At 40.9% G+C, this 27,672-nt stretch overlaps 1 protein-coding gene across 2 annotated transcripts; it reads left to right on the forward strand.

Moving 5' to 3' along the window:
- Positions 1-298: 298 nt before the first annotated feature.
- IREB2 (iron responsive element binding protein 2) lies at positions 299-24,249 on the forward strand. 2 transcript variants are annotated; one of them, XM_040602033.1, is made up of 22 exons: positions 299-394; positions 1,702-1,791; positions 5,114-5,279; positions 6,481-6,618; positions 8,690-8,911; positions 10,569-10,638; positions 11,841-12,024; positions 12,604-12,743; positions 13,567-13,738; positions 15,054-15,154; positions 15,644-15,760; positions 16,937-17,096; positions 17,955-18,090; positions 18,784-18,868; positions 19,471-19,627; positions 19,908-20,032; positions 20,317-20,421; positions 20,686-20,828; positions 21,995-22,142; positions 22,227-22,349; positions 23,009-23,194; positions 23,840-24,249. In XM_040602033.1, exons 1-22 carry the CDS (start codon positions 376-378, stop codon positions 23,951-23,953), a joined length of 2,901 nt encoding a protein of 966 aa, XP_040457967.1. In that variant the 5' UTR covers positions 299-375; the 3' UTR covers positions 23,954-24,249. The 2 variants fall into 2 exon arrangements, with proteins under 2 accessions (XP_040457967.1, XP_040457968.1); XM_040602034.1 differs by lacking the exons at positions 299-394; positions 1,702-1,791; positions 5,114-5,279; positions 6,481-6,618; positions 10,569-10,638 and having other exon boundaries at positions 8,822-8,911.
- The last annotated feature ends 3,423 nt before the right edge of the window (positions 24,250-27,672 follow it).

Raw genomic sequence — 27,672 nt, forward strand, 5'->3', positions numbered from 1 at the left:
TCATGCAATGCCCCGGGAAGGGTGGCTAGGGCTCCGCTAGCCACCGATGCCACAGCGCTGGCCCGGAGTGCAGCCCCTCAGGGCGGCTCCGCCCCCGCCGCCTTCGTCACCAGCCTTCGCAAGTATCGCGAGAATCGGCGACTGCCCTCTGCCGGCCGCTTCCGCCCTCTCCCCAAAGCCTCGCGAGAGCTCATGCCCTTTCCCCCGCTGTGCCGCGGCGGGAGGCCCGGGCGGGGCGGCTCCTACTCTCGCGAGACTGCGCCCGGCGCCCTGCGGCGCCGGGCGCAGTCTCGCGAGAGTTGGGGTCGCCCCGCCCGGGCAAGCTCCCCCCGGCCCCCCGCTCCCCTCCCCGCAGAGCTAATATGGTCGCCAGCGATGGACCCTGTCAGGCCAGGTCAGTGGGAGCGGGCCCGCCGCCGCGCGCGGGGCTGCCTCCGCCCTCAGGACGTGCCGCTGCCCGCCTCGGCGGGACCACCGCGGCCCCGGGCCGGCGCTTCGTCCCCTCCGCCGCGGCACGGCGGCGGAGCGGGCCCGGCGCTGAGGCGGCGCGCGGCGGCCCCCCCGCTCCCGCCGCGGCCCTTTGTGTGGGGGCGCTGCCCGGGGGCCGCGACTGGCGGCGGGCGCCCTCCCCCCCCCCCCCGCCCCCCCGCCCTCGGCCGCCCTTGGGGCACCCGCCGCCCCCCGGCCGGACCCGTTACCGCCCCCGGCGGCGGCCGCCCCCGCCGCGGGAGGCGCTTTGTTCTCGGCGGCGGGGCCAGCCCGTCTCGCCGGGCCTCCCGTTATTCCTGACGACCATTTTTGTCCCTCGTCGGGCTCCCTCCGCCGCAAACGCTGCGGCGGGGGAGGGGTGCCCTGCGCGCCCGGGGGGCTGCGGGCGGTGCTCGCCGTGCTGGGGGGCTGTGTAACCGCTCGGGTGTGCGAGGGGCGCAGGTTCGCTGGGTTGGCGGTGGTGCCGCCGGTGCTGTGCCAGGAAAGTGTAGCTGTAGTATGTTAAGATCAAAGCAAACGGTAGACAAAGGGTAAGCGTTGTGCTGCAGAGCCAGCGTTTGGTGTTTGCACTCGGCGATGGCGGAGCCGACACCGGTCTCCCCGCTGCCTGTCATCTATATCCCTTAAACTTCTAACGATCTGCAGCTCTTTAGGTCTGAGGGGGTATATCACTGGCACTGCCCCTTCAGTTTGCTGGCAACTGAATTAAAACGTTTTCTTTGTAAAATGCAGCTTCTCTTCTGAAGAAGCTTGTTGTTTTCTCTGCCTAATAGCTGTTATGAGGTTTGGTTTTGTCTCTTGCTTGTCATTAGCCTGGCACTTAATGCTTTGTGTTTTCTACTATATTAAAATCTGTATCTCTTATCTGAGTTGGTGAGGTGCATTTATCCTGTTTTGTAGATGGTAAACTGAGACAATAAAGGTCAAACGTATTCAGGCGTGCGACTGTGCTGATTACTTGCATGACCTGTATATACCTAGTGTTACAGATACTTTCAAAATTCATCTTAGTCACACATCTACATCGTGAGGTGTCTCAATCCATTTAGAAACCTTTCCACATTGCAGTTCACTTATGGTCCTAGAGGAACATTATTTTTTGGTAAAATCAGAAGTAGGAAGCTGTTCTTACAGGTCCTCTATCAGTGCTCAAATCTTCCATTCTTTTATGACTTTAACTTTTTTTTTTTTTTTCCCCTCCCCCTTCTCCAGGAAGCCCTTACCAGCCCCTAATTGAAGCATTAGGAAACTATCCGCAAAAGAAGTTCTACAATGTCTCGAAGCTTGGAGGCACCAAGTATGGTAATGATACTTTTTAGTGGTTTTGTTGCTGCTGGATGGTACCAGCAGTAAATGTGAATATTACAAGTATTTACATAGTACAATAAGTATTTACAGTATTACAATATTTATAAGGAAGTAAAATATTATGAGATGCAATTGTGAATATGTTCATTCTTAATATATGTTTGGAAGCATATAACTTTCCAATCTGTTACTGCTTTCTGAAGTGAATAGGGAGTGATACTTGTAGCTTTTTTTTCAGTAAGGGAGAAAGTATAGGTGTTGCTGGGGTTTTCAGCAATACTCCAAATCAGAATAATTTTTCTTTTGGAAAAAATGAAGTGGCAGAGAGCTCCTTCAAAAATATATAGAGTTTTTACTATAATTTTGAACTGCTTATTGATGTTCTAGTTTCACCTTACCTGGCAACTTCAGATAGTGGGTAAATGTTTTACTAGAGCATAGCTTCTGCTGCAGTTGCTGCAGAAAGATGAGGTTTTATGGTGTTCATACAATTGCTAAATTTCAGCATGCCATTAGTGTGGAATATAACGCTAAGTGGTATGTGCCAAAAATATGTTTATGGGGTACCTGTGTCTGGTTGCCTTGTAGAAAATAAAAAGTATGTGCATATGTGATGGGGGAGCGGGATACATGCAGATAGAGAGTTATAGATCAGTGTCAGCTGGAATACACTTTATTCTTGCAGATAATCAAAACATACTTTCATTGTTCTCTCCCTTTGCTTTCACATTAAACTCCTAAAATACTTATCCGTGGTACACATTAAGGGTACTCAGGATTTATTTTTTTTTCTTCAGTTTTCCAAGGTCTGAATTACTGCCCTATATTCACAGAATTAATGAATTCACTAGAAAATAACCAGTAGGTGTTTCACTTTAAACCTATATTTGATAGCAGTAATTACTTCCCTGTTGTTTGAAGGGAAGAGAGAGGGGAGCTAGCGCACAGTGGCTGCTGAGACTTTTGTGCGACAGCTGTGTGCTCTTACAAATTTCTGCTACTTGTAATAATGAAGTTAACCTTTCAGGTAAGCGCACGAGAAGGAGGTAGAATGTTTCTGGTTGTGCCTTTGTCCAGGAAGAAGCAGTAGTCTGGTAGTAACAAAACCAGTCAGTACTACAGCAGTTTTTTGAAAAGCCTCATGACAGGAGTGGAAATTAACAGAAGGTACTTCCTGCTAAGATGTGCCACACAGCTTGGAGCAGCAGCAGATATTCCTGAAGACGTTTGGAGGAGTCTAAATAGACTAGACTAAGAGCATATCTGTCTTGTAATAGAAAATTCTGTGCAGGAGTTGGAAGGCTTATATTAACTACATATTAGCAAGATTCTAAATAAAATTTAGGCACAGTGTGACAGCACTGATAGCAAATCCGGCATCTGGAATTGCTCATTGCATTTGTTGCTAGAACAATTTTGGGTTTTACCTGTTTGCCCTCTGCCTTGGGGCTTCTGACTGTAATCTGACAATAAGTGTCTGTTTAAATTAATCAGATTACTAATGTAAATGTTAATTGATTTATTTGCCAATTTTCTAGGGAGAATCTGATTTTCTAGTGTTTAAAATAGTATTAAGTTATGGCGGAAACGGTAGCCAGAAAGAGCTCAGAATGATTTAGGGCAGAGGGGGCATCTGGAGATCTAGTCCAGCCCCTTGCTGGGGCTGGAGCTAACTTGGGAGAGCCTTTCATGACTGAGCTCTGCAAATCTGCAAGGGTGGAGACTCACTCCATTGCCTCTCCTGGTCTTGTGTTTAACCACCCTCCCTGTGAACCTCTTTTTCCTTGCATCCAGTCACAGTGTCCCTTCCTGCACCTTGTGACATTTTTTGTCCTTTCACTGTGCACTTCTGAGGAGTCAGGCATCGCCTTCTCTGTTCATATAGGAACATAATAGTTCCTATTAGGTTGTGGATGACTACAGTTAGCTCACATAGCTTTCTCTTCTCAGGGTGAGTAAACCCAGGTCTCTTAGCTGCTCCTGTGTCAGGTACAGCAGCCCCATAACAGTCTTAGAAGGCCCTTCACCAAATGTGATCTCATCCATAACAGTCTTAGAAGGCCCTTCACCAAATGTGATCTCATTTCTTGAGATTTCCTGTATCCTGGGAGGCCCAAAACCACACACAGTATTGCAGATGTGAGCCTGCCTGGTGCCTAATAGAAGTAATCACTTCTCCAGAGCTGCTGGCTGCCAAGCAACCCGTTGGATGTTAGATTTATCACTGCAAGGATGCACTGTGTATTATTTGAAATCCAAGCAAAACCATCTTCTGGTAACTTGGCTTTTAAGTTATGTGAGTGGTGGCATTGCAGCTGATTAGACTTGGTTTTGATTACTTTATTATTTTGAGTGACTTGTCTAACTAGACAATGGATAATATCTGAGAAAGGCACATGATGAGAACAGAGTTAGAAAATCCTATACTAATAGCTTGCAGACAAACCTCTGGATTAGTTTGAGAGCACCAAATATAATTTTTTTGTTAAAGCCTGAACTTAATTGTTTCACCTTTTTCTAGCTAACTTTTTTATATTCCTTTCTGTTCTCAAAGTCGTTTGCCTGCTTGCGTGGTGATGAAAATAAAGGGATTTGGGGAGAAATGCAAATTAATCTTGATTGATTGTTTGTTTGCAGTGAATAGTGACATCTGCTTTTTTTCTTCCTCCCACTCAATTACCATTTCCAGTTCCCTACATTTTTTTGTGGCAGAAAGCTACTCCTAGTCAATACCTTAACCAAGATCAGTAACAAACTAACTAAAGCTGTATTTAGTGAAATGTCATTCTTTATATTTTATGAAATGTGTTTAATTTTAGGGCACGCAGCAGAATAATTTCTGGTCTTCATACTACTGTTTATTAAAAAAATAATATCTTTTTGCTTTTGGCTTGATATCTCAAGTAATGAAATGGTAAAATGTAGTTAGCAACAACAATTAGAATAGTCAAAAATATTTCTTTCATCCACTCTGATCAGTAATCCCAGCTCTAGATTCCTTGCATCTCTCCTGCCAGCACAGCATACCTTCTTAAATGTCACTGTCTTAACACAGTGCGGTCAAGCCATTGGTATCTTCCATTCAAATCCCATATGATAACTCATCTTCTGCAAAGTATATGTTATGCAACATACTGCTCCATATTGTGTAATGAAAATAAAACCCAAAGGCAGCTGGAAAAGCAGGCTCCTGTAGCTCTCATCCTTCCGATCCCTAGCAAAGTGGAATTCTTCAGGAATGTGAGATTGTAGTTTTAAACAAACTATGTAAGCTGCAGGTGTCACTAATTAAATCGATTACTTTGCTTTACCCTAGATACTCTGCCTTATTCCATAAGAGTGTTGTTTGAATCCAGTATCCGTAACTGTGATGGCTTCTTAGTGAAAGAAACAGATGCTATGAACATCTTAGAGTGGAAAACAAAGCAGAATAATGTTGAAGTGCCCTTCTGTCCTGCCAGAGTTGTTCTTCAAGACTTTACGTAAGTGTGTATGTGCCAAAACCACTGACACAAACTGTGTAAACTCACTGAGTTGTATGTACAAATCTTTGGCTTGAAAATAAATAGCACCTAGCCTTTTGATGCTGGAGTGTTTCTCTCTCAGTAGAAACCTGTGCACTGCTTCTGCGGTCAAGTAGATTCCTCATGGTAATTTTGTGTGACACAAGGATAGGAGTTGTTCCGTAGGGTACCCTGGGTTTAGCGCAGGTTGGCGAGGCTGAAGCTGTTGGCCTACAAGGAACACTTTACAGGATAAGAGCCAAAACACAAATGGAAGTGGTGACATTTTGGTGTAGCCAGATGGCTGACAGTTCGTTGAAATATGTAGAATTCTTGCTTGAGATGACTGAAGATTAAATATTGCTTACTCCACAAGTGTAATCCAGTTGGATCCATGAATAATACATTATCTTTAAAAATAAGTCTCTTCAGATACTAACTTTCTTTGCGATTTGAGTGTGGCATAGCTAAAAGGGCAGTCCTTCAGTAATTTGCAAATATTAAGTTTAAGCTGCTTTGCTGATTTGTGAACTATATATTTACTGAGTGAGATAATTAAAAAAAGGATTTGTGATACTACTAAGGAAAATTAGGTAACTCCTGCTTAGCAAGCAAAGTCAGAAGATTTATATAGTACTGTGTTACATAAAAGTTGCCCTCAGTTTTGTACTTCAGGTACTCTTACCTATATAAGAGCAGCAAGAACACTTTTGCAAAATGCTGTGAGCTTCAGAAATGACGGGCTCTAAGAAGAGTAATAATATGTGCTGAAATGTTAACATGTATAGCAGGAGCATTGTTTGCATAGCAAGATTCTGTCTTAAAGGTAATGGGTATCTAAAAATTAGTTTTGTAATAAAGTACACCATCACAATTCAGAAGCATTGCAAGATGAAAGAGAAATATGATTCTCTTCTCTGAGATGTTCCCATATTCTTGTTTGGTATGGTATCTTCAGACAAACTGTTGCTTGTTTGTTGTGAATGACTAGAGACTCCATTAGCTTTTAAAAATGTTTCAAGTTCTTTAAAACTTAGGGAATAGAATGGTGTAGGTTTATTATCTGACACAGAACTTAGGTAGATTTAGGCAAAGTTAAAAAGAAGCCTGTATGTTTTATTAAGTTGATGTCTTTATACTAGTTGATGTTATTATACTATTTTGTTTTTCCATTTGTTAGTGGAATTCCAGCAATGGTGGATTTTGCTGCCATGAGGGAAGCTGTGAGAAGCGCTGGAGGAGATCCTGTGAAAGTCAATCCTGCCTGCCCAACTGATCTCACTGTTGACCATTCTCTGCAGATTGATTTCAGCAAATGGTAACGCACCTCAGGGTTTGGAGTTTTTTTGAATGAGCCATACATTTTTGTCTGATACTGAGGTATGGATTCATTCTGGTCTTGGTACTGTCCAATGAAGTAATTTGTCATGTGTGGATCCCCAAAAGTAGACCTGATGGTATCTGAAAGGAGGCTGGATAAAAATGGGTAAAATAACACTCCTGAAGGAGAGAAGGAATGGTTGTGAGGGGTTATGGATGAAGCTGACGGCCAACCCAAATTCTGGGCAGGAGATTGCCGAAATAGCTGGATCTGTCATGGTTTCCAGAAAATAATATGTCTGAAGAGAATAAGGCAGAGGGAGTTTGTAATTTTGCTTTGCCCTGGTTTTACTGTTAAACAAATCTTTTTTTTTTAATGTGACTGCCTTGTCACAGCTCCAGAGAAATTGTTTGCAGTACAAATACTGGACATATGAAAGACTGTCATTTCAGCCCATAGTTTATGACTAGGTTTTGGTTGGTTTTTGGTTTGGTTTTTTTTTTTTTTTGTTAATGGACCTGGATTTTACCACAGATTAAAAAAGGCTGCATATATTTGCAGAGAGAGAAGTGTACTTGTAGGAGACTGGAAAAGTATTGGAACTGGAAAACTAACAGCGTGGTTTTCCTTTTCTGACAGGCAGTAATGTGATGAAAACAGCCTGGGGCTGCTTTTTGTTAGAAACATAATACTGCAGAACAGGAAAAAAATTCTGTTTTGTTCAGCACTTGCTGAAGTAAATGCTAAGTAAATAATATAGCTTCTCTCCACTGTGGAGCCTTTCAGACTCACGCATAATTGTGTCAATTGCTCAAGCTTTTGGGGAATTTTAAAAGTTCATGGGGGAAAAGCCTGTGGTCAAATATATATAGGTGTATGAGTCATTTCTGTAGACCTTCCAAATCCATGCAGGATTTCAGTTTGGTTAGTATTAGGAGACTGAAGAGCAAGAAGCTAAAGATCATTTGTTGTGCTGCATATGTGTGGTTTCACTCTGCTCCATGCATTTTTATGTCTGGAGGGACAGCTGATTGGATTGCAATTAGGCTAGCCTAAAATTATCAGAAAGACCAAGTGCTGGCCAGAGGTCTCAACATGCTGCTTTGTAATGATAAATCCAGCTTCTGTAGTTTCAGTTTTGGAAAGCTTACAGGATCTCAGCAGCTGCTGGCATGTGATAAGAAACCTTTCGCTACGGGATGGTTTGTGCTGCTTTTATATAGCTTCCATCTCCTGCTGATCAGAGGCTCCTGGGTGAAGTTGGGCTTTAGATAAGGTATTCTCTGAGGCCATGCAGTATCCTGCAATTGGATAACCAAGTATCTTTCTGTGTTACTAAAGCAGAAGAAAGCAATGGCTTTAATTACAAATCCATGATTTGGTAAATATGGAGAGGTAAAATTAAATAATTTTTCACAACAAGCTTTCTTTGCTTTCATGTGAAGACTGAATATTGTACAGAGGGCAGCATGCTATATGGACTTTATTTTTTACAAAATGTATCCCCCAACCTTTCTGTCTTTTGACTGACTTTAATAGTGTATAAAATGTGTCAGTGCTTTTCAGAATTTGTTAGAAGCCTAAACAAATAGGAATGTCATGCTCCTTTCCTTGAGAAAGCTGTAATCATTTGTGGATTTAACAGAACATGTACAGCACTGTCTTAAAACAAACAAACAAAAAACAACACCAACAAAAAAAAACATGTTCAGCAAGTCTACCACCTGGATGAGGTCTACCCGTGCCTTTGAAGTTTAAACCCCTTAAAGTTTAGGCTTTGCAACGTTTCTGGTCTGTTGTGATCAAACTGAAGGAGTCATTGGTCTGGTGTTAATCTTTCAGACAATCCAGTTCTGTTCACTTGTTACCACACTACATTAGTTAACTAAGCTTATCCAGTGGTAGTTTGCCTTGCAACAGGGTTGTAGTAAAACAACTTTTTATTTTATATCTATCTATCTAAAATAATATTTATATTTTGTAATAGATTTAAAGGATTGCAAAAAATAAGGGCAAAAAAAGAGCAAAATTCCTAATGTCAAAATTATTCTTCTGTTTAATGTTGCAGTGCAATACAGAATGCTCCAAATCCTGGAGGTGGTGATTCACAGAAGCCGATGGCAAAGCTTTCTCCACTTAAGGCACAGCCTCGGAAACTACCGTGCAGGGGTCAGACTGGCTGCAAGGGGCCGTGTAGCGCTGGAGATTCAAGTCGCAACTCAGGACAGTTCTCTGCGCAGATTGAGAACACACCTATCCTCTGTCCTTTCCACCTTCAGCCGGTGCCTGAGTATGAAAGCTTCCTTTTTTCAATTATTTGTACCCTTCTGTGTTGTTAAGCACTGCCTATGATGATTCAGACATATGAATTTTTTTTCAAACATCCTTCTGTACTCGGCTTCACACATGCCATAGACAGGTCTCAGCATCTAGAAGGTCTGATATAGCAGATTTGAATTAGTCTACAAGGGATTTATTTTGATTGCAGGAAGGGCTTTACTAAACAATGGCCAACTGTGTGACTCATGGCAGTGACTTTTAAATGAAACTTTGAGGCTTCCCTTATTTATTTACAAGGACAACAAAGCATAGGAGCAATCCTCTGTATGTTACAAAGTAGACCTCCATGAATAAATCAACGAGGCATTGATTTATTTCTAAAAGTAAGTTTTATTTTTTCTATGAGAACTTTTCAAGTCTCTGGTTCTTAGAGAAGAACTAAGAATTAATCTATACATCATCCCCCAGCTTCTGCGGAATCTCACAGTCCATCTGTCATAGAGTTGAAATTCAATGAATTTCCTGCCTGTATGTAATGGCCGAGGGGAACCTCATCTATCTGCCTTTTCCAGATTTTCAGTATTATTAACAGATCATTGCGTACCATTCCATCTATGACAATTAAGTGTACTCATCCTCCTCTTTCAGCTGCCACCTCTTTTGTCTGGTAGACTGTTCAGATCCTTATCTTCCTGTGCCAGACAGGTGTAGAATTTAAAAGCTGATCAAATCTATATCCCGCAGTAATATGATGCTGATTGTCTTGGTAGTTTTATAGATATGCAAATATTCCTGCTTGGTACAGGTGTAGAAATGCAGAATTAAGTGATGCTTTCAGCAATATTGATGTTACTGGTTGCAAAACAGCAGCGTTGTTTATTAAGCTGTGGCGTGAGTGATGACTGTCCCTTGGAGCTCTGCAGAGTGGTGTAACTGCTACCCTTGTGACACAGCAGAGAAGAAAGGGAAGGGTCATGATGTAAATACACCTCTAGGAAATCGAGGACTTCCTTCCTTCCTGGTACAAAGCAAATGTGTTCCCTTCCTTGTCCACCTTCTCAAAGCAGAGGTTATCCCTCTTAAATTGGGGGTTATTCCTTTACAATGAGTATTGATATCCTAATAAATAACACTTATTAAGAAGAAGATGGTTCATTTTATGAGGCTGTACTGATGAGTGTGAACAAAAAATTGTGGCTTGGAGGCAGAAAATCCAGAAATGAAGGATAGTTACAATTGCCCTGGTGTTCTACTGAGTTGCTAAAGGGCTAGTACTGAACATGGGGAGTTTTTTTATGTGAACTAGTGAACATCTTGGTTCTTTATTGAATGTTGAGGTGTGCGGCCTGTAAGACTACTCATCAGGGAAAAAAATGCTTCTGTGTATTGTAGTACATGCTTGGAATAGATCTCTTAAAATGAGTATTTTTAAGATTAAATGCTTTAGGCAAACTATACCTAGAATAAACATGTTCTCAAGCACAGCACTGATGAAATCTGTTTACAAAAAGCTTGCTGCAAGGAAGAAATTATATTTATTCTAATAAACCAGTTCAAATTGTGTTGCAGGCTTAAATGAGTCTGTTAACAAACAAGCAAAACAACAACTTTTCTTCTGTAATTTGAAATGAATTCTGACAGTGCTTGTAAACTTGATATCTTCCTAGGCCTGAGACAGTACTGAAAAATCAAGAAATGGAATTTGGCAGAAATAGAGAGAGGCTTCAGTTTTTTAAGGTATGTCTGTGGGCTTTGCCTTGTGCTGTGTTTTGGTTGTTTTAAGAGCTTCCTCCATTTGTCTACCAGTGTTCAAGTTTAGATGTAGTCATTTGGAAATGTCAGGCTTTTAAATCTGAGTTTAATATGGGAACAGAAAATCGGCAAATAACATGGTTTGTGACTTTGAATCTAAAAATTGTTAGACAGCAGAAGTTCTAAATCTAAATTTAGGTGTTACTTAAAGAGGATATTTTTTTTTTGTAATTCTAACTTGAAAAAGTTTACGCCGTTTGGTTCTTGTCAGTGTGAAGGTAGTGGACAAAGCACGCATTTATGAAGCATTAGTCTTTCTAATGCTTTTAATGAGCTCAGGGCCTTAGGTCACCATGAGTTTGTGGATAAAAGGTTCGTTTATCTATACGTCTGTTAAGAATCTTACTGGAGTTACAAGTGTTGAACAGAGGCCAGTGTTGAGACATTGCTGCTCTCAAAGTAGGCAGCAGCACTAGTGAACTTGGGTTTGGTGGAAGTCTTGTGTGGTGAATGCCAGCTTCTTTGTTGCTAGCCAGGGACCTGCAACACTGATATTTGATCCTCATCCACTAATTTCACATGGTTTAGGAATCCAACACAAGGATCTAAAAATCTTTTCGCATAGGTGGACTAGGAGGTTTCTTTCTGAAAGCTGCAAATTAGCTTTTACATTATTAAAGAGGGAAACTGCCAAGCTGAATCTTGTTACAAGTTTCCGTGTCAGCTTTTCTCAAATCCTGCATCCTGAGTTTGTGTGTAGCAAGACACTTTTCTAAACTGCATCTTCAGTCTCATCCAGGAGTGTAAAACCTAATCTAAATTTGGCTGTAAATACAAGTGCTTAGGTTCTGTTGTCTAAATAGTGGTCTTAGCTCTGCTTGAAATCAGTGGTGTGAACTGGAGGGTAAGAGGTTTACGCAGCCCAGCTTTTGAAAGGTAGGTATGAATTATTGACTCTGCCTTCAGCAGGAACTGAACAAATGGGTTTGTGGACGATTAAGAATGTATAGGCTCCTAGGGGATCACATACCTCGGTTTGACAAATGAGCAAAAGCCACTTGCGTGAGTGGCAAGTACTGTTTCCCTGCATGTTAGTTTTATCTTTTTAGTTACGTTCTAAGCATGGAATACACCTCTGAAACAATGCACCTGGTTTGTTTTGTTTTCTCGTTTTGGAAAAATTGCAGTGGAGTTCAAAGGTTTTCAAGAATATTTCCATAATTCCACCTGAGACTGGAATGGCGCACCAAGTTAACTTGGAATATTTGTCAAGAGTTGTTTTTGAAGTTAAAGATTTCCTATATCCAGATAGCGTGGTTGGCACAGATTCTCATACAACCATGGTAAATGGCTTGGGTATCTTGGGCTGGGGTAAGTATGCTAAGAGTAACTTCATAGCACTTCAAAAGGCATACTAAAGCATTACTGAGAAATACTTTCTTCCCAATGGATATTTCTAGCTCAAGCATAACAAACTCCATCTTGAATTATTCGTCAGAATGTTTTTTTGGTCTAAAAGTAATCCCGACTAACATTTCTTTCCATCGAGAAACTACTTTCTGTAATTTAAAGGGAAAATAGCCAAAAAAGCAATTGATATTCAAGCAGGTGCTATTTGTACATGCAGTATAACATTTGTATGAAGGTTTCTTTTCTCTTGGAAAGTTAATTTTAGATATAAAATATTTTCTGGTTGACTGAGAAGTCTAACTTCAGCAGGAGTCTTGCTTGATTTTATTTTTCACATATGAGTGTTTTAACAGAGAAGGCCTACATTTCTTGCTGTACCCTTGTTGCAGATAGTGATGTGCTTCACTCAGCAGCAGCATGTATATGATCACGAGCCTTTAGGCTCAATAGGAAGGGTTTTGTCAGATTTTAGGACCTCAGCATATTTAGTGTCTTAAATTACTTCAACTGATGAAAAGCAACCTAATATCCTCCTTCCAGGTGTCGGGGGGATTGAAACAGAAGCAGTGATGCTGGGGATGCCGGTTACTCTCACTTTGCCTGAGGTCGTTGGGTGTGAGCTGACAGGCACAGCCAGCCCGCTTGCCACATCCATAGATATTGTTCTCAGCATTACGAAGGTAAGAGTTCAGTGCCTTTCCGAACAAAGGAAAAGCTTGTGGCATGTTCTGCCAGTGGTGTTTGAGAACAGAAATAAATGCTGGGGGAATTTTTAGTATACCTTTAATCGTGGCACTGCAGATACAAATAATCTCTAACCATTTTTATTTAATAGTCCTCCAGAGTAGTGTGTTTTTCTTTGCCCTCTGTAGTGGTTTGTTTACAGGCCTTCTTTCACTAAAAAATAGTTTTTTAAAAAAAGTATTGTGTGCAGGTTTGGGGGCAGGGCAGAGAAGCCCCATTTTGCATTATTTTCTCCTGCTGACAGCATTGTAGGTGGCTTCTCTAGTTCAGACCCTTTTCCTGGATGCCCTTCTTGTTCTGAAGCACTCCTGCTAGGCACGGCCTACCTAGGGTTGTAGCTGGTATAATGCAGGAATGTGTTTTCTGAAGACAGGATTTTGCCAGGGTGGCACAGACCGTCACTGTTGTAATAGGTGAAGAGCACCAAAGAGCTGCGATTGCTTAGAAAATACATCCTTCTTTCTGGCACGATGCCTTAAGAAGTGTGTATCTGTTCTTGCCCAGGAAATCTGGAGAGCTCAGTTGCAGCTGGAGGTGTGGTTGGTTATGTCAACTTCCAGTGTAGATTTTTAGAACCCAGTGGGGCTTGGGTGGTTTTTTGTTTTGAGATGGTTTCGGGTTTTTTGCAGACATGACCCTTTAGGGTTCAACTTTTTGTTTTAAATGTTTGTGATTTGCTAATCACAAACCATTGCAACAAACATTGCTTGCATTGTACCTCTTCCCATAATGAACATTGTTGTGTGTTCTTTTAAACAGCATCTTAGGCAAGCTGATGTCGCTGGAAAATTTGTTGAGTTCTTTGGGAGTGGCGTTTCGCAGCTGTCTGTAGCAGACCGAACCACAATAGCAAATATGTGTCCCGAATACGGTGCTGTTCTGAGCTTTTTCCCTGTTGATAATGTGACACTGAAGCACTTAAAGCATACAGGTAAAGAGGAAATTACAGTAGATTTGTTGCAGTAGTGTTTTAGATACATGGCAGTATGTTTTTTGCTTAAAACTCTATAGTTCTTAAACAGTGACTTTGTGCAGAGCTCTGATGTGGATGTATAAAAGTCTGCTGTACGGTGACAGGCTGTGTCATGGGATGTACGTGGCTCTTACCCTGTACAATCTCACACATCTGTGTAACAGCTACCACAGAAATTGTACCATATGTATTTACTGTTTTCTGGTTTTGTGGGATGCTTGGTACGTGGTGTTGGGGTCCGAGTGATTTACCTGCTTTGTTGGCACAGTGTTAGCATGTGGCCGGTTTCATCTCCGTGTGTCCCGTGTGTTTGAGTGAGGCTGTAGGTTTTGTGTGCACGGCACAGGCGTGGGGATGGATACCTGACTCTCATGTGAGGTTTCTGTCCAGTCTGGTTCATTTGTCTAATACCCCATTTGCTAACATGGATTTTTCACCATCCAAAGTCCTTGTTTTTGAAAGCATATGTAAACCTTTAAAAGAAAAGTGTTAAGAAAATGCCCATATATATTTTTGAAAAGCATATGCAAGGTAAGTCATCTCAAGAGGAAATTAATTCATTAACCACCTGTAGATTCCCTACAAAATCTAAAATGATGACTAGAAATAAGTGAAACCACAAAACAAATCACAATGTTTCTGATTTTTTTCACAATGATTTTTTTTCTCTTGGAGAGCATTGTTGCACTGTCACTTCAGGCTAAGCTAGGAGGATGTAAATTCCTTATCAAACTACTGCAGACAGAGGAAGCTGCAGGGTGACATATCATAAAAAACCCATTCACATTAGTAAGCCTTTCTAAAACTGAAACCTGTCACTTTTATTTCAAAGTTAAACATTTTTAGTTGAATAGCAAACATGTTTTGTCTGATCAGTGCAGAGCAAATGAAACATTTTCTAACAGTAGCCAGTAATGCTGCCTGTTGTCAGCTAAGCACATGATCTGTATTAAACAAGTAATCTTAACACAGAAAAAGTTTATGAACTTTAGGAACAAACCTGTAAATTTAATTAGTTACAGCTGCTAGAGTTGGAGCAGCTTACTTTGTTCCTTGGTATAAAAAGGAAAGTTAAACTAACTTTAAAACTATTTTAATTTGTGTATCATTTGTGTCTGGCTCCTGGAGTGTGGGGGATGGAAGTGGTGTGCCTTGAAAATAGTACTTTGGATGACATGCTTATAACTGTCTTTAATTTCTGACAGTTAGATGCTTTGTTTTACTTATTTTTTTGAGGTGTGATTTTTCTCATGTTTGAAATAATCTCCCTAAGGTTTTGACAAGGCCAAGCTTGAGGTCATGGAAGCATATCTTAAAGCTGTGAAGTTATATAGAAATGATGAGAGTTCTTCCAGAGAACCTGAGTATTCCCAGGTATGCTTGAAATTATTTGTTTCTGTACACTTGATTCTTGTAACAAATAACTGCTGCTGATTTAACAATTTTGGCTCCCACTGTAATCTTCATTGCTTTAATAAAAGTTGCATTTATTAACTCAGAATTTTGAGAAGCAGAGTATGCTTGCAAAATACAGAGGGGATGGGGGAAAGAAGGGAAGTACAATAATGTTTGTGTCCACTAACAGATACCGAATTCCTGTCCATCCTGAGGGATCTGGTAAGTCTTACAGATGGTAGAAAATTTATTCCTTTGATTATTTTTTTTTTTTAATGTTTTAATGTTATCCCCAAGATGACTGCCTTTTACAGTGGGCACTCTTGAGAATGGAAGCCTAGAGGTCTAATGTCTCAGAACATTCACATTTTCAACAAAAGAAGTCCTGGATGTCTCAAGGGCATATTCAGTGGAATGCTGGGCTAGGATTGACAATGCACACTTTTTCTCTGTTTCTTCTCTTTTTAGGTAGTGCAAATTAGTTTAAGTTCTATAATTCCATATGTCAGTGGCCCCAAGAGGTCCCAAGATAGAGTGGCTGTTAATAACATGAAGAGTGACTTCCAAGCCTGCTTAAATGAAAAGGTTTGTACAACTGATGTGCTTTTTCAAAAGGTACTTCCTGTAATCTACATTAATACATTTTATGTTACTTCATCCTTGCGTACCTGCTGAGCCCTCCTTACTATACAAAGAGTTTACCCAGCAATACTCTTCTTGCTTGGCAAATGTCTGAAGGGTAGTAGCTGGTAAGTCATAGGTGTGTTTGTCAGGAACATGAACTTGCAAAAATTCTTAATTACCTGGTTTAGATTGCTAGGGAGGAAAACAAAGTATTAAAGAGTCTGGGGAAACATTGTCTCATTTTCAGAGTTTTTTTAAGCAGCTGTGTTTTACTTAATTTCCTAAACAGAGTTACACATAAGACAGTAAAACTCATCATATCTTAAAGGACATGCAGAAAGACTTCCAACACTTCCAACTAATCAGTGTTTTGGGTCCTTCACTTAGCAAATGATTTTTGCATGCGGTTTAACTGGACTTCACAGAGGAAATGTTTTTACTCTGAAGGTGATGTTTTCTGGTAGGAATATGTGTAGGTATCTAAAAATGCAGCTAAAGAGGAATGCATCTTCATTTCTAGTGTTTATCATTGAAGTTGAAGACTGGCAGCAGTATTACAACATACACACTAAAAAATTCTTTCTGTTTGTTTTAGCATTTCTGGCTTGTAACGAGCCATATAATACTGAACAAGCAGTTGTGTGGGAAGAGAAATCATAGCTGGTTGTGGATCACAGGGTGATTGAAGCTGAAGGGGACCTGTGGAGGATGACTGAGTGCTGAAGAGCTGGGGGGGGTGAAATGTTAATTGACCTAGTCTGCTGTTAGTTATCATCCTTTTCCAATGGAAATCTTGGGTGTGCTTCTAATTCAGAAACAAAGTATTGTAGTATTGTATAGAATGAGACATGTAAGGGATTGTTCTTCCATATATAGCAGGAAATGAGTGTGGGATCAACCATCCTTTGGCTGGCAGTGTTCACAATTATTGTATAGTTAAAGCAGTTGTGAAGAAAGAAGGATGAGACCGCTGTATATATGGATTGAGGCATCATCTGAGGCTGCTTTTAAAACCTGTTTAAGGGTTCCTAATGGGACAGCTGAGTATTATTTTAAGATGAGGGTTCACTTGATCTTGCTGTAATATTGTACTTTCTGTACTGTAATAACTGCTAATGTGTATTTTTTGTCATCTAGTCTGGTGTTAAAGGGTTTCAGATTGCGGCTGAGAAACAGAATGACATTGTACCTGTCCAGTATGAAGGAAATGAATACAAGCTATCTCACGGCTGCATTGTCATTGCTGCGGTGATCAGCTGTACGAATAACTGTAACCCATCTGTCATGCTTGCTGCAGGTATGTTGTGGCTAGTGGCAACTAACTTGATCCTGATGGTGTTCCCGTGCTCACACAGCCTTTACCTTCACTCCCATATGTTCTCTGTAGTGACTTGACCGAGAGGTTTGAAACTGTAAACTTTTAGCCTTAAACGTATTGTCTGTTCTGGAGGCTATAGAATGAAAGTTACTGTTCAATAATACAGTCTCAGAATCTGTGTCATAAAGCAGTGTTAGTGATGGTAATTACAAAATATAACCGTTTGGTAGTGTTCCAACAGGTAACCAGTTCTAGGGCTCTTTTCAGATGGGCCCGTGTAGCAGCACAGTTGAGGCAGGAGGTGGCCTTTAGCTTTGACTCCATCCTGGATGGCGGTTGCTTGACCTATAGTTAGCTGCAGGTCCTGGAAAGAAAACTCGTGTTGCTGAAGAGTGGCTCTGTGCTTCAGACAGGAGCCACGGAGTATGTGCAGTGCCCCAGCAGCTCCAGCGGCTCTCCCAGAGCAGCTAATCCTGTCAGAGCTCGCTTTCTTTTGAGGCCCGCCATGGCCGAGGCGAGCCTCCTTTTGAGGCTGCGTGGCCTGTATCAGGAGAAGAAATGGTTTTGCACTGTCAACTAGAACATGGGGAAGATTTTTCTTCCAGAAAAGAAAGGGGGCCATCTGTGTTATAGGAAGGGGGAGAAAAACCTGAATGTATTTGTTATGAATTAAAAACTTTGTTCGGGCAAGTAGTTGCTCTACTAATTTAATAAACTGAAGGTCTACTAATCCTCTGAGGGGGGTTTATGCTTAATTTAACTAAGGTAGCATCATGTAGATGTTACTTTAGGGGGTACACAAAACATAAGCTGTTTCTTTTATTTTGTTTTTGGTAGGACTCCTGGCCAAAAAAGCTGTTGAAGCTGGCCTCGTGGTTAAGCCCTACATAAGAACAAGTCTATCGCCTGGCAGCGGCATGGTAACACATTACCTCAGCTCAAGTGGAGTATTGCCATACCTCAGTAAGCTCGGGTAAGTTGCGACTCCTGTTTCATTAATGACTTTAAGAAAGTAGTGCACAGGGGCTTTATACAGCCTTATAAGTACGGTTGCTGTTCATCTTGGCTAATTCTTAACTGACTAGATTGTCATTTTAACTGCTTGCTTGGTTGTTTTATACTTCACTTTATTCCCACTTTATGGTTTATTGTATGTGTAGATCTCTGCCCCAGATTTTGTCAGTTTTGTCAGTAGCGATCCACTTGATTGTGTCTTACAGGGCAGGATGCACTTGTTCATATATTTTAAAAGTGGAAGCTGGGTGTGAATTTACCAGGACACTCTGTATTAGTCTTTTCTTAACTGTTGTGAGTTGTTTAGCATATTCTTGGCTGCTCTGTAGCAGGAACAATTAATTATGTTCATAATTCTGTACCAGTGCCCAGCTGTGCTCTGTGAGGAATGTTACCACCTTTACTTTGCCATTACTTGCAGAACTAACAACATCTTGAGATATTTTGACTTAACGTTTTTGTAAATCGATCAAGGTACCTTGTATCTCCTGGCTTGCATCAGTGAGATGCAGTGTCTGCTTTTCACTTTCTAAAATGTCTAATTGTCAGAGGAGAAAAAAAATCTTAAGTGATTTCTAATAAAAGAAAAAAATTTTGCTAACAAATTGCTTGCAATCATTTAATGTTACTTGATTGTTTTTTTCCAATGTAGGTTTGAGGTTGTCGGTTATGGGTGTTCAACCTGTGTTGGAAACACTGCCCCCCTGCCAGACGCCATCAGGAATGCGATAAAACAGGTGAAGCTCTAAGGCTTGTTGAATACAGAAATACAGTTCTCACCCAGTGAAGTGATCAAAAAAATACAGTAACCTGTGCAAAATATATTTTATTGTTGGGTTGGACTTCACATTATGTTTTTGTAATCTGCCTGTCAGAGGGAGACCATGGGAATTCATTGCTATGTAAAATAAACATAATAGTATTTGTAGCAAATGGATAAAAATTACAGGTTAAACACATAGGATTGAATCTTATGGAGGATGCAACATGCAGATTTTGTATTGTAAATGAAGAAGAGAGTTCTGAAGAGCTGTGGGTTTGAGTGATGTTTTTTTAACCAGCAGTGTCCAAACAGCTGTAGCTGTTTCTCCTGTAAAGCAGAAGAAAAATACAAGAAATAAAAGGCAGGAGACGAGTTCACTGAAGTGACTGGAGAACACATCAGAGGATCAGGAGTGAAAAGGAGGAAGGGTAGTGGGAGAGAGCAGAATGCTTTTAAGTTGAAGAGTTAGAGTAAATACTTGAAGTGGAATGCTGTCTTAGTCAATAAAAAATAGCACAAGCTGTTGAAGTACCACAGAGTCATAGAAAAATATCTGTGGGTCTGTCTGCCTTTCAGGGGGATATAATTGCCTGTGGAGTGTTGTCTGGAACAAAGAACTTTGAAGGACGCCTCTGCGACTGTGTCCGTGCCAACTACCTTGCTTCTCCACCACTAGTAGTTGCTTATGCTATTGCAGGCACTGTTAGAATAGACTTTGAAAATGAGCCTTTGGGTAAGTATTTCCTTACGTCTTCTCTTTCTGCGTTGGATGCATATGTACAAGAGGTTTCTTCATATGCATTTCAGCATACAAAAGCAGTATATTTGAAGAGAAAGCAGTCATAGTTGGTGTTGCCTGTAGCTAAAGCAGAGCTTCCACCTAACTGATGAAATTCTTTACATCTGGCACCATCTCTGAAGACCTGGATACATACAGATTTGTATTCTAATGTAAATAGAAAGGCCAGTATTTTATTCTTCATGGTTACTATTCTGTTCAAAATCTTACTCAGGCACTGGTTTTAATGGCAAAAGTATTTACTTAAGAGATATTTGGCCCACCCGAAGAGAGCTTCACACAGTGGAGGAAGAGTGTGTGATATCATCCATGTTTAAAGAATTGAAAGAAAAAATGGAGGTAAGAATGGTCTTCTGTTCTATATAACTTAAAGATTGCATTTCACTGTAGCTTTATAGTGCCTTCCAGCTGAATATGATGGGTTTGTCAATTGTTTCCATTACTGTAAAGGATGACTTAACTGAGAAGGATACTTGTATTAAATAGTGATTCTTAAGTAATATCTAATGAGGTAACTTGTAGCATATAATAGAAATGAAAAACAAAATCACCAGTAAGTCTTTGGTTTCATAATGTAAAAAGATCATAAACCAATTTCTTAGTGGTTAATTTTCCTTTGGTAGAAAGGAAACAAACGATGGAATTTACTGGAAGCGCCTGAGTCAACTTTATTTCCCTGGGATTTAAAATCTACCTATATCAGATGTCCTTCCTTCTTTGATAAACTTGTAAGTACATTGGATCTATCTGCCAGATTATACACTTTCCATTTAAGTAAAGGAATAGCTATTCCAGTAAATCTTCAATGTTTAAGTAACAAATTTGATTGTGACTGACACGTCTCGGTCTTTTAAATGTGCTTTGTATCTCTGGAATGAGTGGAGCCTGTACATCGCTGTGCCTTCACGTATTGCAGCTATGTTTTATGTCTCTAAGGATCTTGGAAGAAAAATGTTTCATTGTTGTTGTTCCCACTGCCCCTTCCCTTTTAGGCCAAAGAACCAGTTTCACCGCAACCGATTGAAAACGCCCACGTCTTGCTCTATTTGGGAGATTCTGTAACTACAGACCACATATCCCCCGCTGGAAGCATTGCAAGGAGTAGTGCCGCCGCCAAGTATCTGACCAACAAGGGGTAAGGACTTGTCATATACGGAGCAGCTCTGATTGTATCGGAGGCTGCTTCACATGCCGAGTAACTGCTCAGCGCTGTTGCTTTCCGTTACGAATGCCTGTCTGCGTAAAGTGGCGATTATAAGTGGATATTCAAAACAGCAACTGTTACTGGTGTTTGTAAGTAATCACCTGCCTTGCAATCACATTTCCCGCGGTTTCTGTCTAAAGTTACAAGAGCTGAGACGTGCTCCTGATGAATTCATGCTCATAGCTGGCGTTACAGTGACGTCAGCTGCCAGATGCGTGCCAGAGCAAAAATAATGTACTAACATACAAGTCAGGTGACTGGTCCTCTGCTAACATGAGGTTAGTCACTGTTACTGCCATTGCCCTTATGAAGCGTCACTTAAATACACAAATTCGAAGCTCCAGAAACATTTTAAAAAATGCAGCCCAGTTTTATAAATGGATGTGATTGATGCTCTGACTTACCTCTGTGCCAGCTGGCACCCTGCAGCGGTAGTGGGTGCCTTTCACCTCTGCTGAAATTCTGAAAAGATGCAGAGCACAATGCAGTGCTGAGCTGTTCAGTGTCACACCTCTGCTGAATGTTTTGGAAATTATATTGTTGTGTTATGTTGCAAAGGTGTATGATTATTGTTATTACAGTATCAGTGAAGCATGACAAAATAAATAGCCTGTGGTGGGACTCTTCTTTGTAACTATCACATTCAGCTGAATGAGTAGTGTTATGAGAAAGAAAGTAAGTAGTAAAGGGCCTTTAATCCCAGGTTGGTTGGTTGATTTGAGTAATGCTCTTATTTTGGTCCAGTGCTTGTTGTTAATAAATATGCTGGTGGGGGTAAGAGGATTAGTGAACAGGCTTGTTTCTGAGAACAGCCTCCCCATAATTCTTCTGTAAGTACCATACTGCTCCTAGCACTTTATAGTGAAGTCATGGAAAACAAATTTGGTACTGCAGCTTTCCTCATGAGTAATCTAGCAATGATTTACACGTTTGCTTGTCATTTATAATACTTCATGTTTGTTGGATGCATAGTTCTTTATATCTTGCTCTGAAAACTTAGAGATGCCACAATAATTATTATAAAAATAATAATATAATTTTAAACCAGATAATCTTTAAAATAACTGATTTCCTTTTAAATATTCTTTTTATTCTAGACTGACACCTCGTGAATTCAACTCTTATGGAGCTCGAAGAGGTAATGATGCTGTGATGACAAGAGGTACCTTTGCAAATATCAAGCTTCTGAATAAGTTCATAGGAAAGCCAGCTCCAAAAACGATTCACTTCCCATCAGGACAAACGGTAACAATATATTTGTTTACAATAGCTATTGCAAAATCGTAACGCGGATTTAGAACTCACTTATTTCATTTTGTTATCCCACAGCTAGATGTGTTTGAAGCAGCAGAGTTGTACCAGAAGGAAGGCATCCCTGTAATTATTCTAGCAGGAAAGAAGTATGGACTGGGTAGCTCAAGAGACTGGGCTGCAAAAGGGCCTTTTTTACTGGTACTGCTGGTTTGTTTGGTTTTGGGGTGTGTTTTTTGTTTTCTCTGGAAATATCTGAAAAAACATTGTTTAGTTTTAGGTATGAATCTGTTTCAAAACTGTCCTCGATCTTGAATATATTAACACATTTTGGTTTTAAAGACTTCTCAGTAATTTCCTTGCGTAGAATCTTCGTAGAAGAGAATCACTAGTCAGGATAAATCTGAATTTCCTAATTATGTGATTCACCACCTTAGCCTCCAAATTTTGAGATAAAATGGACATTTATCTAGTGCTGGCATATGTTTGGTCACCGTGGGGTATTGATACTTAAATAGCTATTGGAGGCTAGTTGCCACTGATATTCAGAACGTACTCAGTCAGCCTTTTGTTCATGTGGAGTAATGGAAGCAGCTACATGAGGCCTGGGATTTTCGGCCTGCTACCTGCAGCACGGTCACTGTTACAAAAGTCCGTTTCGTGCTGGGCAGGCCTGCTCTGGCTCGTTTGTTTTCATCTAGCTGTAAAGCTAGAGATGGTGCCAGTTTGCTTACAGGACTTAGACAAAGCACTCTTTAGTTTGAATTGCGGGATGTTGGACATAATATGTATTTGAAGGTTACTTTTGCATTTCACCCTAGCTATTGTACTGAAATACAGCATCACTTGCATTTTTGCAGGGTGTTAAAGCTGTCCTAGCTGAAAGCTACGAGAAGGTTCATAGAAGTCAGTTGATTGGTATCGGCATAGCTCCACTTCAGTTTCTTCCTGGGGAAAATCCGAGTACGTTGGGTCTCACTGGCAGAGAGCAGTTTTCTATATTGTTCCCTCCAGAGCTGTCACCCGGAATGACTTTGGATATCAAGGTATCTTTGCAATTTATTTATTTTTTTTTATTTCTCTGTTGAATGCACTGACGATTGAAAGCATAGCAAGAGAAGTTAATCCTGATGATTGAAAACAGGAAAGAACAAAACTTAATCCTCTTTGCAAGTAAGCTTCTAGTCTTGCCTGAAGTTTGTCCTGGCTGTTGGGCTTTCCCAAAGACACATACACGTGTTCTTCCTGCGCAACTTCTTATGGAACCTGAAATTCTTCATTGCACTTTGCGGCGTTGTTTTCTCCCTCGTGGGCACTGTATTAGGGTAGAATCGACTCTGGTCTCTCATTTGGGCTCTTCCAAAGACAGGGGGGTGACCGTTTGAGAGAGGCTCCAGCTTTCCCTTCGGTGTAAAGGAACCGCACGCCCATAGTGACACTTCATGCCGTCTTGGGGAAGCGGCTTTTCCTCTGCTGTCAGGGGGTGCGTAGCGTGCTGCTGGCTGGGTCCGAGCTGTGCAGTCACACCAGCCTTCGCTGTGGCCCAGTGGTGTCAGGGATCTGCAGCGGCAGCACAGGGGGTTCCTTGTGCTTGTGTTAACAGAACTGGGGGTTAGAGTGTTAACTGAGAATAAGCAAGGGGAAGTGGAAGCAATCTTAATTGGTCTCTCTCTTTCGCTTTTCTTTTGAAGACGAGCACTGGAAAAGTATTCAGCGTGATTGCCTTGCTTGAAAACAATATGGAGATAACTTTATACAAATATGGTGGAAGTCTAAACTTTGTGGCTCGAAGATTCTTACAATAGCTACTGACTATATGGGTACCTTGCGTAACTGGTAATTCTGAAAATGCCTTGTGTGAACCCAGGAATCTGTACTGTGGAACTGCAAACAGTCCTAGTGTGCTCAAAGTTACTTCGTCCATGGATGTAAAAGATTGTGAATCATTGTAACTGCGACAAGATCCTTCCTGATTTTAAATAATATTCTAATGGTGCTATTAAACATTGCTAAAATCAACGTGTAATGTGGCAGAGAGCTGTAAGTATGGAGGGGATGTTTTATCAGACCATTTTGTAAATAAACTATGCGAAATCTGAAACTGATTGTGCTGAAGATTATTATGTAAGAAGATTTTCTGCAGTTGTTTCCACTCAGTTTTTGCACCTGTAAATCTGTGTACTGCTGTTTGTTGGTTGAAGGGTAGCAGATGGTATGGAATGTTAAAGGCCAAACAGATTTTGATATTTTTTTTTTTTGTTTGTTTGTTTTAACCCAGAGCTTAAAGATAATGAGTTTTAACTTTCTTGCTTTTTAGGTTGTGGACTGAACAAAAAGCAGTCTACATAAGGCCCATGGTATCCTGGATCACAGATCATGACTTTCGTACCTTTATTATGGCATTATATTTCATCTGGATCCAGATTTAAAACTGGTCACACTATGAAACACAGTGTGCTTAGCAGTATGGAATACATCTCTGAATTTAAAAAATATATAAATACTCAGTTATTTTGTTTGTGCAGGTTTAAGCATAGCAGCCCAGCTATTCGGCAAGCTCCTGCCAAGCAGCGGCCTTTGATTCAAGCTTATCATATCTGCTTCACAGGAGGCAGTTTGTCGTTTATGACATCAGTTTTTACTGTGCTGTCAGCGATATCATTAGACAAAGTACCTCCCCTTAGTATTCTAACCCTTAAAAATCTTTTGAAAAGCATTTATTAGGACTGTTTAAATTCCTGTGCTTCAGATAATGACTGATGCCTAATAAGTTATACCTGTCAGATGTTACATAGCTGAGGTAGCCGTGCCGCCATGTCATGCTGTCTAACTGCTGTTAGTTTGCAGCTCTCCCAAACAAGCATCGCGTTCCCCTGCTGAAGATCCCAGAACCCTGGACAGATCTGCCTCTTACGCCATTGCAACTTCCATAAATGCAATTGTCGGCACTTCGGTAAAAACCCTGTTCCATGTTTGATACTCACAGAAGACGCACAGTTTCTGCGAAAGTGCTTGGTTTACCACTTCACTGAGCATTGGTAGGTCTAATCTGCGCAAGGGAGTCTTCGGCTTCGAGATGCTGTTTCTGTGCTGTATCTTGAAAAGCTTCATAAATACAGTTTATCTAGAGATTAATCTCTTCTGGAGAACAAAACTGCAATAACTTGTCTATAAACTGTCAAGATTTTGCTTTAAGTTTTGCTCTTGGTAAACATTGTCTTAACATCAAAACTGTCAAGACTATATTAGCTTTACTTCATGTGCTTTCAGTTTATAATCAGACACTAAGCTGGTTGACTTCCAAGCTAACAGGTGCACCATTCACATCTTAAAGAATGTTTCTGATATTCCTTTAAAAAAAAACAAAACCACAAAAAAAAACCCAAAACATCACCAACAACAGAAAACCTTGGCATAATTATATCATTACAATACATTAATTTTTTGACAGTTCAAATGTCAAATAAATTTGACTTAACTGGCTTAACTTTGATACACCTGGTTTTTTAATTTCTTTGGATAAATTTCTCTGAAGTTTGAAATTACGTATAATCTGGTTTTATATTTCTCGAGTTTTGCTGTGCTTTTCTTTTAGTCAAGACAAAAACCATTCCACTGATATGGATGATAAATCAATGCATTTTTGAATACTATATTCAACTGAACACCGAACTGAGCTGTTCTGTGGTACACTTGCGCTGATTTTATCTGAAGTTATTGAGTAGGTCTTATTTCTTGTATAGCAGTGTCTAATACTATTTTTTTCCCCAGTTCAAAGGTGTATTTATTTTTGATTTAGTTCAAGAAAATCCATGTTCATTGTTGGGGAGCAAATAGGAGTTTAGTGCTGGCACATAATGAAGCGTCATGCAGATGATAAATAAAAACACAACTATAAGCCTATGTAAAACTTGTGTAACTGCTAATGCTTGAAGGGGACACAGCCTTCCGCCCTCCCTAGCACAGTAATGCACTCGTTGCTTCAAGAGGCGGCAGTGGTCCAAGCCGTGTCAAGGTAAAGCAATGTTGTGAAGTGCAGCTTCAAGGGATGTGACTTATCTGCAAGGTGTCACTGATAAAGCCACTCGTCTCTTAAGAGACATGATGGGCTTCATTGCCATAGCAACTACTTTAACTCTGCTCCACTCCTATGTCTTACAATTGGTGAAACCGGCCTTTGAGCTGTGCTTTGCACAGTCACTGTCCAGCTCCAGGCTGCTGCCTTTGTGTGCTGTAGGGGCTGACCCCGACCCTCGCGATCCCTGCGCTGCGAGGAGCAGCGCTGCTCATGCGCCCACCTCCCGCTCCTCAGGCGGCAGGATAACGCTTGCCTGGTTATCCATGGTTATCCCTGGTTATCTGTGGTTATCTGCGGTCATGCACCCGTGCCTCCTGCGGGCAGCAGAGCCCCACCAGACAGCCCAGTGCTGAAGGGGAGACGTTGCACTTCGGACACGCTGCTGGGATCCCATGAGCTTTAGATGGGCAAGAGCAACATCTGCTTCCTGGTGGCGGTGGGATCCAGCTCAGTCCAGGATCGCTGGGATCCCACACAGAACACTGTTCGATCAGCCCTCGGTGCAGCGTCGGCAGCTCAGGCGGAACTGCACCTTTCTGAAGGGACTCGGCGTGTTCGGTGTTTTTCACCTAGGCTCCTCTCCGATTTAATTTGGGGGAAGAATCTGTTCCCGTTTTCCTAAATGTTTCCTCTCCTTGCACCCCTCTTCCTCCTTCCCCCTCCAAAACGACAGAGCTTTGGGATAGTGTTGATATTTATACATTTTACATCTATGTATAAGGACATGAAACTATGTATATTAATCATATTTAAGCAACTTCAAATCAGTGTCTGCTGTTTAAAGCCACCAGAACAGTGTAAGTTTCAAGTTCAGTAAGTATTGTATAGATATAGCTTAAGTTCAACTGATAACAATTGTCCATAAAATGTTACCAATGATGTAAATTATTTTTAATAAAGAAAATTGTATCACGAAGCAAGCAGATCACAGTTCTCATGTGTTACCATCTATTTTGAATAGCTAGTATAGAATACACTTAAAACGGTACTGTAAGTATGTATAAAAGGGTGGGATGAATGAGGAAAAGGGTATAAAATTATGCAAAATGTTTTTGTATTTTCGTTAGGGGCATCTCACCTTTGGGCTCCCAACGCATATTTGGCTGGTGTAGAAAGAGTTTTGTGTTAGCTGAGCTCCAGATACTAGTCTGGACATTACATCAAATACTTTTTGAATAACCCATTTTTTTTCTTCAGGAAAATGTCTAATTTAGAATTTAGATCAAGCCCTGTTAAACCCAGCTGTTGGCCGATGTTATAGCTGCGATGCACAGAGCTTACAGCTATGACAAGATCTTTAGAAGTTATTTAGGGGTGTCCAAGCTGAGGACTCGCTGTTGGAAGGGGATTAGCCCTGCACCCGACACAGAGATGCTAGATTATGCAAGTCTGATCTTTCGTACAGGGAATGAGAGGCCGAAGTACAACCCGAGTCCCGTGTGTTGC

Source organism: Falco naumanni, chromosome 7 (genome assembly GCF_017639655.2).
Source record: "Falco naumanni isolate bFalNau1 chromosome 7, bFalNau1.pat, whole genome shotgun sequence".
NCBI classification, from domain to species: domain Eukaryota; kingdom Metazoa; phylum Chordata; class Aves; order Falconiformes; family Falconidae; genus Falco; species Falco naumanni.

Coding starts and splice junctions, on each gene's coding strand:
- IREB2 (XM_040602033.1), top strand. Junction 20,829..21,994: donor AAGTATCTGACCAACAAGGG/GTAAGGACTTGT, acceptor TTTTTATTCTAG/ACTGACACCTCGTGAATTCA. Junction 22,350..23,008: donor CAAAAGGGCCTTTTTTACTG/GTACTGCTGGTT, acceptor GCATTTTTGCAG/GGTGTTAAAGCTGTCCTAGC.